Source organism: Euphorbia lathyris, chromosome 5 (genome assembly GCF_963576675.1).
Source record: "Euphorbia lathyris chromosome 5, ddEupLath1.1, whole genome shotgun sequence".
In the NCBI taxonomy this organism is placed as follows: domain Eukaryota; kingdom Viridiplantae; phylum Streptophyta; class Magnoliopsida; order Malpighiales; family Euphorbiaceae; genus Euphorbia; species Euphorbia lathyris.
The window spans coordinates 44,921,371-44,932,625 of record NC_088914.1 but is presented as its reverse complement, the minus strand read 5'-3'; the positions used below and the strand labels follow the sequence as shown (position 1 = coordinate 44,932,625).

Genomic DNA, 11,255 nt, shown 5'->3' with positions numbered 1-11,255 from the left:
GTAAGCTTCACTAGCCCTTGACAGGATGAAATCACGTCTCGAGTGGGTGACCAAATGACCCTCGAAGGTTAGTTCCACCATTTCCAATGCCACCAGAGACTAATCGCAAAAATAACCGACCACGGGCTGGAAGCTAGATATTCTTGGCTGCGCAGGTTCGTCTGTAACCAATCTGACTAGCTTGCAGAAAAGAAGGCGACGTGCAGATGGATAGGGAGGAGCTGCATCCAGCATCTTCGTACAGGCGGGCAGTCACGTAGCAGGTGCAGCAGGGACTCCTCAAGCTGACAGAACCCGCAGTTCGGATCAGTCGAGAGATGTCTGCGCATTCTCTCACTGTTACTGAGGACGGCATTCTTTGTAACTAACCAGATAAAGGTGCGGGTCCGTTCCAGAATTTTAAGCTTCCAAAGGATATCCTCCAACCCCGAGGCTTCCTGATTAAGGTCCCGATCACTCAGGCATTTCGCTCCTGAAGCCACACTGTACTGGCCTGAGTTCATATGCATCCAGTACCACTCATCTCTCATTTCCTCATCGATATCCAGCACCAGAGACATCTGAAGAAGGGCCGAGCTTTGGAGGTAACTCGCAAGAATCGACCAGTTCCAACCGACCCCTGCAATCCAAAAGTCTTGAACGCAACGAGCCATCCAACTCTCTGGAATTGGCCCAGTGGCTTGGCCAACCAGAGGAGAATTCTCGCACCAAGTATCACACCAAAAGGACGTATAACGCCCATTAAAAACGACGCGTCCCAAACCTGGCTTCAGAACAACATTCACACCATAAACAATACTCCGCCAAATCCGAGAACTGCCAGGGCGAGGGTAAAACATATCCAGTCCCTGATTAGACCTAGCATACTTATTCGTGACTACCCGAACCCACAGAGCCTTTGCATCAGAGAGAACCTTCCATCCCAATTTTGCAACCAACGCAACATTGGACATCGTGGCGCACCGGATCCCCAAGCCACCCGCTAGCTTGGGTAAGCACACATTCTTCCAATTAACGAGATGAATTTTCCGGCTATCAGCTGTGGAGCCCAGAGAAAATCTCTGTTCAATCTATCCAGCTTAGAACACACACGCATCGGCAGTAGCACGTGTTGCATGACAAACGAAGGAGTGGCATAGGAAACAGACTTGATAAGCGTGAGTCTCCCTGCAAAAGATAAACAATTCGACTTCCAGCCAGCCAATCTATTTGAAAATTTATCCACAAGGTAGTTAAAGGTTGCATGCATCGGCCTTTGGTGAAACAAAGGAACCCCAAGGTAGACTCCCAAATCCTCAGACCGGTTAACACCTAGATGATCACAAATTCCCCGGCTAACAGTATCAGAGATATTAGGAGAGAAGAAAATTTTGGACTTACCAAAGTTAATCTTTTGACCCGAGCAATCACAAAAAGTGTCAATAATATGTCGAATGGAAACTGCCTGGTCAATACTTGCCTCCGCAAGCAGGATGATATCATCAGCAAAGAAGACATGGGACAGATTCGGCCCCCCTCTCGCAATCTGAACAGGCTTCCAGTAGGAGTTGTTTGTAGCATCTTCGATGAGGTGACTTAGCCGCTCCATACACATGACAAAGAGGTAGGGCGAGAGCGGATCCCCTTGCCTTAGCCCTCTGGATGGCTTAAACCCAGGAAGCTTCTCCCCATTCCACAAGACTTGCATCAATGAAGCTTCAACACAGCTCATAATCAGATTTACCCAGTGCGAATCCAACCCAAAGAGCTGAAGAGTGTCCCGGAGGAACTGCCAACTAATTCTATCATAAGCCTTCTCTAGATCGAGTTTAATAACCATGCTACCTTTCCTCCCTTTCTTCTTCTGCAAGGAGTGGACGACCTCCTGGACAAGGATAATATTATCAGAAATCGACCGACCCGGGATAAAACTGCTCTGCATAGGCCCAATCATACTTCCTAGGAATGACTTTAGGCGATTCACAATACATTTAGTAACCAGCTTGTAGATGGTATTACACAAGCTAATTGGTCTGAATTGGTGCAAGTACTCCGGGGACTGAACTTTAGGGATAACCGTAATGAAGGTTGAGTTAATACATGGGTCCATAAAGCCTGAATGAAGAATGTCGATCACATAAGTGCACAGCTCAGCCCCAATAGTAGGCCACTGACGCTGAAAGAACACAGCCTGATAACCATCCGGCCCCGGAGCTTTAAGCGGGCCCATTTGGAAAAGCACTGATTTCACTTCGCACGGTGAAAAAGGCCGAGTCAGCCCATGAATCGCACTATCCACCAATCTTGGGAAGACGTGCACAGAAGACAGCTTGGGTCTGGCAACGTTTGTTTCACAATACAAATTCTTAAAGAAATCTCTGACAAGGACCCTGATCTCACCAATATCCCAGCACCATGAGCCCCCAGCATCTCTGATCCCCTCTACTCTGTTCCGCCTTCGACGAATAATGGTGGTCAGATGGAAAAACTGAGTATTACGATCCCCATTCCGAAGCCAATTAACCTGGGATTTTTGGAGCCAAAACATTTCCTCCAGACGAAGGATTTCATCAAGCTCAGCCTGAAGTTTTTTCTCAAGCCGGATTAGCCCGTTCGTAACTCTAGAGGCCAAAGCGTGCTGCACCCCAGCTAAACGACGGAGATAATTCTGTTTTCTGAAGTGGATATTACCAAAGACAGAGGTGTTCCAATCACGTAGCATAGGCTCAAGCAAGAAAAGATTATCGCGGAAACATAGCTGCGGCTGCCAGTTGGCAATTAAGAACTCTTAAAAAGACGGGTGCCTCATCCAAGCGGCCTGAAAACGGAAGGGGCGAGCAGCTCTAGGCGGCACCGAGCTAAAAAGAGAAAGACAGATAGGAACATGGTCAGACTTGTTGCGCGGCAGGTGGCGAACAAAAGCTTCCGGAAAAGCCACCCTCCAATTCACACTAGCTAAAGCTCTGTCAAGGTGACACGCTACCCGGGTTCTAGCCGTAATGCCTCTATACCAGGTGAACATTGGCCCTTGGAAGCCGAGGTCAACCAGATTCATATTGGCAATCCACGAAGCAAACCTTGAACAGCGATTCAGGATACTGAGATTACCCCCTTGCTTCTCCTCAAGCGACTTGATACGGTTGTAATCTCCAATTATAATCCAGGGGTCAAAGGTCCGGGCTTTCAATGCAACCATTTGCTCCATGAATAGACGCTTAAAGTGTAGCTGGGGCCGAACATACACAAAGGTCACATAGAAAGAACATCCAGGCTGGGGACCATTGATCAGAGTGACCTTGGTATGAAGAAACTGGGGATCCGACTCACAGACCTCCACATTAATGTTATCAGACAGCCAAAAAACCCAAATCCCACCACTGAGGCCTTGGGTCTCAACAATTTCCACAGTAGAGAAAGACAGCTTTCGGCTAAGCTCCTCAGCCCGCAACCCCGGAAGCCGAGGCTCAAGCAAAACAAGGATATCAGGTTTCTGAATACTGACCATGTGCCGAAGGGCTCGAAAAAAATCGGTGCTGCCTGCACCACAGCAATTCCAAGAAATAACTTTCATAATGAAAAGGTTAAGAGTAAAGGAGTAACTGACCCCAGCAGTTAAGCTAGCGAGCTCGCCGAGCCCCCTTGAGTCCCAACAAGAAAACCTGGTTGATTCTGAATAGGTCCATGACCATCACTGTTTAGCCTCTGATCACGCTGCCCCTTATGAAAACCAGCGCCACTTCCAAGCTGCGATTTAAATATGAAGCCGTTTTGCTCGGATTCAGTATGGGGTGGCAAATTTTCCTTAGATTGCTCTGCTCGGCTACGTTTAGACCTATTTTCCAAGACCATATCAGCCCCTGCAGGTTCTGAGCGCACCTCCATGTCATGCTGAAGCGTAGAGAAAACATTTTGAAGCAGCACCTCCCCCAGCGGTTTCCTAAGCGATTGAGCCCGCCCTTGAGTGGGGCGTCCAATCCTGGATTTAAGCCCTGAGCTAGTCTCCCCAGAGTCCTTGCCTTGAGGTCCTGACGACTTCTCAAGAGTGTTCGGAATGTTGGAAGCAGTCTTCCCAGGGAGAGAGCCTGTGTTAACGGGAATAGACTGTTTCATAACCCGCGGGGAATATTTCCGTCGAGGAACCATCATCCATGGGCCATACTCCACTTCGCTGAGATGATCCCCCTGCTTCTCCGGGTTATCAGTAGGTGTCGTGTTAGCATTGTCAACTGTCATCTCCTGACTTATCTGCATCTTTGTTTGACCTCCTGCCAAGACCGCTAGGGCAACACAATTAGTTCGGGTGTGAACATACCTGCCACACTTGGTACAAGCAACATGGAGCCCTTCATACTCAATACGGTAAGAACAATCATTCACCTCAAACTCAGCAACAAGGGGCTTTAATAAATCAATTTCTACGCAAACTCTAGCAAAGCGACCACGTGCTGTCTTAAGGGTATTTTTATCAACTCTCACTGCCTTACCAATGACATTGGCAATTGTCATGATAAAGTCTTCGTCATACATTTGAACAGGTAAATCCGGTAGGCGCACCCATACAAAGGTAGGAGCAATGGTTGCAGAGGCAGCCACAAAATCTGGAGACCATTGACGCACAGTTAAGTAATGTCCCTGGACTGTCCACAGACCATCACAAACTACCTGTTCCCTGTCTGCCATATCATCGAAACGTACAAGGTGGAAACCATTACCTACATCCATCAAGTTAACGTCTCCTTTGGGCTTCCAAAGCTCCAACACTCTATTTTGTAAGGCAATATACCCAACATTCTTACCTAGAACCTTAACGATCAGTGCATCCTTCCACTTTTGAGACCAATCATCGAGCAGTTGGGGGGCAACCACAAATTTAGGCTTGAGGGGATTATCCTGGTTTATAGTCACCAATCCTGCAGCTTGGAGATCACGCGGTGCTCGAAGAGGCGCAGACGATTCAGTTCCGACGACGGAGTCACGGTACGAGGGGCGATCAGAAACGTCCATCCGCACGGGGCCATCGCATAATTAACAATGATCTATAACAAATATCAATATATTGAGTAAATATCTATCATGCAAATATTTATTAAATAAATTGATTAAAAGGGTAAAATTACAAAATGAAAATTTACCTTGCATAAAATGGGTATCTACGCGTATCTTCAAATTTATATGATTCACTACCCTTGTCACACATGTAAATAATTGTGATAATAGAAAATTATAGAGATTAAAGGGAATATAATGGATGTGATATAAAATATAAGATAAAGCATACATGTTCAATCAAAAAGCTAGATATCTCCAACAAGTGTATGATAATAGATTTTGATATATGTCAATTAAGAAGTTATATATCTTCAACGAGTTAATAACACGAGAGCTCTCAAGCGTATGTTGATCACACAAACTATTTGCAAATATGAATGACACGAGAGAAGGAATATGTTCCATTACGTTCGAGTGTAAGATGTTGGAAATAAATTTTCAGGTTCAATATGCACATGTCCATAAGCTTGTATCCTCCATCTCCTCTCCATTTGCACCATCCTCTCTCTCAATTGCACTTAATTCTTAGGTGTATGAGTTGTATGACCGATGATACAATATCACTGATTGATTTCTTTTGCAGTAATAACTCAATGTTATAAAAATAATTATATTTATATTTGAATTTATTTATGAATAATGGTTCAAATATAATAAAAAAATTTATCTCTTTTTTTATCGGGTTACAAACATGTAGTTATAAATTTATTTCTATAAAAACACATTTAAATAATGAAAATTACATTAAAAACAAAAGAAAACCCTCAATCCACCTCGCCCATATGATTCGAGTCCATGACCTCTAGAATCATAAGTAAGCTCTCAACCAATAGTCTAAGAACTTCCCCCTATGAAATAAATTTTGATAATGTTATAGTTTTAGAAATATATTCTTTTTTTTGGAAGAAATATATTCTTTCTCTGTTACAATTGTTTGCAAGCAGTAGTGTTCATATGACCCTAATGACCACGGTGAATTTGGTCATTTACCGTTAGATGTAGGCTGATTAAAATTTTAGGGTGGAGATTCAAAACATCCTAAAGTTTAGATTTAATCAGCTACATCTAACGGTGAATGACCAAATTCACGTGGTCATCACGGTCCACGTGAAAATACTGTGTTTGCAAATTCATTTTTATTAATAAAATAATTTACAATTTTATTTTTTTTAAGTGTATATTTGTTAGTATTACATATAATTGAAATTTAGATATATTAAATGTGTTAAATTATTATTTTTCTCGGATGCGAAGTGAAGGGTATCTTCTGGTTTGGAATGTCAACAACCGGATGATTTGTGTTTAGTTTCTTTGTTCTCTTCCTGGACGTTTCTGCATTCCTTTGTAGAAAAAAATAAAAAAATAATAATAATAATTCAGAAAAAGAAAATAGTTTTAACCAAGAATCATCAGGTGATTATCGACCAGAACGATAAAATCCATATCCCGAAGTGCTGATTACATGAAGCTGCAGAAATTGGATGTTACGAGAAAAAGAAAATGAAACGTCACCATAAGAGGGTTTTGATCTCTGATCTGGAAAAGGAAACGGGATGGATGAGAGGTTGAGGTTGTCTATTCTGGTGTTGGTAATCAATGGAGAAACACGTAGAGAATTTCCTGGACAAAATCTCCATAGCCTGTATCACCATTTCCACATTACTTCTTCTCCTTCTTTTACTTCGAACCCCACAAACTTGCGTTCCACCAAATACTCCTATCACCAAACCCCACCTCAAATTTCCTTCCTCTACCTGCGATCCATCTCTCAATCGCCCCCATCTTTCTCCTGCCAAGAAAAACCAGCGCCTTTGGTCCTCTAAATCCTGGCTAACCAAGCTTTCTTCCTTCAAGGCTTTCTTTTTTCACTTCCAGCATCTCAATCTCTTGCATAACCACTCCAGAGTCCTCTGTGTTTCAGCCGGCGCTGGTCATGAAGTCATGGCTTTGAATCAATTGGGTGTCGCCGATGTTACTGGTGTCGAATTGGTCGATTCCTTGCCGCTTGTTAGCAAAGCTGATCCCACTAATTTGCCCTTTTTTGATGGGGTATTTGATTTGGCTTTCACTGCGCATTTGACGGAGGCCTTGTTTCCGGTTAGGTTTGCCGGAGAGATGGAGAGGACCGTGAGGAGAAGTGGCGCGTGTGTGGTGGTTGTGGATCAATGTGGGGAAAAGGAAGTAGGTGAAATTGTTGCACTCTTTAGGAATTCTAAATTTGTTGGTGCTCAAAATCTTACCTTGATTGGGGAGAAGATCACTAGGATTATTTTGAGAGTGGGTGTTTCTTCAACGTCTTGAATCCCTTGTCTTTTGGTAATTGCTCTTCTTTCTTTGATATGATTGTATTGAAATTGGATCTTCCATTTTCTATTATGTATCTCTGTCTTCTGGTGCTGGATTAAGTTTTTGTTATCAAGAGTAGAGTTCAGTTTTGACATTCTTATGATACAAATACTGAAGCTCTGTAAAATCTGAATATTTGTACGTGAATGTGGGATTTTGAAAATTGTTGGTGCTGAGAATGTTACTCTGATTTGAGAGAAGATCATTTAGGATTATTACGAGATTGGGTGTTTCTTCACCGTCTCAAATCCTTTTTCTCTTGGTAATGGTAATTGCTCTTCTTTTCGTATTGAATCTTCTATTTGAGATTTTGTCAATTTTGGGTTGAAATAGCTGCTTATGGCGCTGGATTTTGTAGTCTTTGTTAACAACAGAAGAATTCAACTTTGACATTATTTGTGAACATATGCGTGAGTTGGACAACAGTCCAGAGAATACCACTGTAAAAATTCAAATTAGTTTGCAGTTTCTGTATATCTAAGAAAGGAGAAATATTTGTTCTGATGGAACGTTATGGTTGTTCAGGCATTCTTGCAAACCTGCATTCTTGTGATGTTTCTTGTTTTGATATAGAAGTGAAACTATCTTTGGCATTTGGAATTGTGATGCGAGGGAACTTTCAAAATTTTAATAAACACTTTTTTTTTTATCTTCTCTTTTAGGCAAAAAGTAGTTATGAAATATAGAAAGTACTTAATCCAATTTATTGGATCAATGTAATGTTGACATGTGCAGTATTTTAGTTTTCAAATTCACAACTCCATGCATTTATGCGTATGCCTATGTTACATTGGTTCGGTCAATTTCTCTCCATACCGGTGTAAAATTTCTCTGGTTCAAGTTCAGTTAGATAAGTACAACATGTTAGAGTAAACTATGAACTATGGTGCCGCAGTCTTTCAGCATTGAGTTATGGTCTCTACCAGCATCAGTTGCCTTATAAACATGAAGTGGTATTTCTAGTATCGTTATTCATCATTACCAAATTCTCCTACTTGTTCTCTTTGTATTCTTTTGCCCCAGTTTTTTTTTTTTAAATTCTTATACCATCTCTTGTTCCGAGTCTTTATTAACTCCCCTTCAATGATCCTGACTGATCAAACATCAAAAAAAAAAAAAAAAAAAATAAAAATGAAGCAGTTGCTGTATGATTCATTCTCCGGTTCCTTTAACTACCATCAATTTAAGCATATCCTGAAGATGGATGAAATTTTCACTTTTCAAAATCTAAAAAGAGCTTTAGAATTAAGTGTTTGAATCTATTCTAAGATAACATTATTGGAATAATGAGCAAGAAGCATGAACGTGAATACTCTTGAGTTCTGGTGAAGCAATATTTGAACTTAACATGTATTTACTAGTGAATTGTTTGACTAAGTTGGCCTATTCGGCTTTTAAATCGGTCAACATGACTATTATTTTGCATCCAATTTAAGTGATAACAAGCCTGTAACCCTTTTTCTTTTGCAGTTTGTGATTGAGGGAAGGAGCCTATTTTCCAGAAATCCAAGGTTGATTCAGTTTTAGAAATCTAGAGGCAAAATGTAGCACCTTTTAAGGTGTGTGGAATGTTTCTTGTTTAGTGTTATAGCTTGAGCACATCGGGGTATCTTGTAGAAGAGAGAGAGAGAGAGAGAGAGAGAGAGAGAGAGAGAGCAATATCCAAGGTAAGCAGCAGCTTGTGTGTGGATTCCTAATGAAATGAAAATGCAATGGCAGAGCAAGTCAATGTTAAGGTTGTCAGTGACCTGCTGAAGTAATTTCTTTTTTTTATTTGTTCATTTTATGTAAAATGCTGTCAATATATATTGTACAAATACAGGCTGAAAATGTGAAATTAATGGATAGTCAGAAACAATGAATCTGGGGTTGTTTTGGGATAAATGGGAAAATTAGGAACAAAATTCGTGTGTTTTGTTTATGCTGCGGCGATTGCTACCGTTTTGGATTTGTTATATCTTAAGGTCATTAGGACTTTTTCTGAAACCTGTATTCTTATTTTGCCTCTTCCAAATGTTTTCCGCATCTTTTTTCTTTTCCTGAGATTTTCATTTTACACCTTTTAAACCAGTTCAATGTTTAAACCAGTTCAATGTTGATAAGAATTTCATCAAACATTGTAGTTTCTGAATGGAAGATGAACTGCTAGAGCAGTTTTTAGCAGCAAAGTCTCCCAATGCAGCCTTAGCTTTCCTGAATAAATCTAGGACTTCAACATTTGGACTTATTTCTATTGCTTGTCACAAGGATCTGGTCTTAGTTTAAACACTGCTTTTTAGCCATAATCAAAATGGTTCTATTTTTGGTTTTTGTACGGCAATCAATATGATGAAGAATATATGGATTTTTTTAAATACTGATCTAGTTTGTCTAGCTTATAAGAGTACTAACAATTTCCAGAGGTAAACTGCATACAACTAAAAACCATTCTGCCTACATTTGTATTGTCGTATCAGTAAGACATGAAACCAAAATATTCTGTAAACAAGATCAAAGATGAAGAAGGCACTAGCTTTGCAGTTATACACTAGGAAGCTCAGCCACCTCGAAAGCTCGAGAAATGGCATGAAATACGAACTTGTTGGATGAAAAGATCTCTGGTGCAACAATCTGCACTCCATTAATGGCTAGCCCCAGTGTAACATTGGAACCTCTAGTTATTTCAAGTTGTTGATCGGGCAGCAGTGTTTGGAGCAATGTTTTATGAGGCAAACGAGCAAGTTGTGTATACGTATACCTCCGAGACAGAATATGAAGTCTTACAATTTTTTCAAGCATCGGTGAAGAAGATGCAACAAATTCCAATTCCGGAGGACCAAAAATTGTTACAGAAGTTAGGTTCCTGTAATCTTGAAGAATTCCAAGAAGAACAGAATTCAAGCCAATTGCAAAAGACACAAATCCATTAGAGCTTAGCAAACGAACCATCCTTGTCCATTCAATCAAGTTGTTTGGACCATTAGCATTTAAAACCAAATTAGTACAGATCGGTTGTTGCACAGAATCCCAGATGTGGGTATTGGCAAAAGGTTGAAAAACTCCATGAATGGCAATATTCCGATCAAGAAATAGATCAGGATCTGAAACGACAACACCATTAATCTCGAGTGATTTATCTTGAGCATCAACCATGGTTATAGCAAGATTCTTTCGGTGAACGAGGGTTGGAATGCAGGTGCCCTGAGACATGTTAAAGAGATGATCCATGGAAAAGTGGAGAGGAGAGGTGTGGTATTGAAGAAGATGTTTCAAGAACCAAGAAGGAAGAGAAGCATTGATTAGGGCGGAATCTGTAACGGCGAAAATGGTAGAATGAGAAGAAAGAAGAAATATCTCAGGGGAGAGGTGGAGAAGAGTGGCCATGATGTTGTAACCGGAACTTCGTAATGCCAAAGAAGCGTTGTGTGAGAGGCGGCTAATGGTTGATGGCGGCGTTGAGTCGTCTTCGTCTTCGGAAGGGGAGTGAATGGCTGTGGTGATGGCTATGAATGCTAAGACGACTGAGACAGTGATGAAGAGGGGTGCATGCCACCACTTCGAATTAGACGCCATTGATTTTATTCAAACAATTACTTCTTCAGATGGAGAGAAAAAGAAGATTCAAATAGCATGGGAAGAACTGGCCTCTTAAACAACTCCAACAACACACACCCAACGAACAGTATCGACACTATTTTTTTTTTCTCATAAGAAATTTATATATATATTTTATGTAATGATGCTAATATTTCGTTAAATAAGAAAATTGAAAGTACAACATGAAAGCATTAAGATATAAAACCTCACATAAATACAGAAAGAGTCATTAAAGGCACAATTAACATAAACAACAACAAATAAATTGTGGACCCGTTTGTTTTACCTGCTGTTGCTGTTGCTGT

General features: G+C 41.0%; 1 protein-coding gene and 1 long non-coding RNA gene across 2 annotated transcripts; one reads left to right on the top strand and one right to left on the bottom strand.

Annotated features, from left to right (window-relative positions):
- The first annotated feature begins 6,285 nt into the window (after nucleotides 1-6,285).
- LOC136229615 (uncharacterized) lies at nucleotides 6,286-9,419 on the top strand. The gene is made up of 2 exons (XR_010689179.1): nucleotides 6,286-7,344; nucleotides 8,845-9,419. It is a non-coding gene; the product is annotated as an uncharacterized lncRNA (long non-coding RNA).
- Nucleotides 9,420-9,558: 139 nt separating this feature from the next.
- Nucleotides 9,559-11,045, bottom strand: LOC136229614 (fasciclin-like arabinogalactan protein 21). The gene has a single exon (XM_066018512.1). The coding sequence runs from the start codon at nucleotides 10,924-10,926 to the stop codon at nucleotides 9,895-9,897; it is 1,032 nt and encodes a 343-aa protein (XP_065874584.1). The 5' UTR covers nucleotides 10,927-11,045; the 3' UTR covers nucleotides 9,559-9,894.
- Between the last annotated feature and the right edge of the window lie 210 nt (nucleotides 11,046-11,255).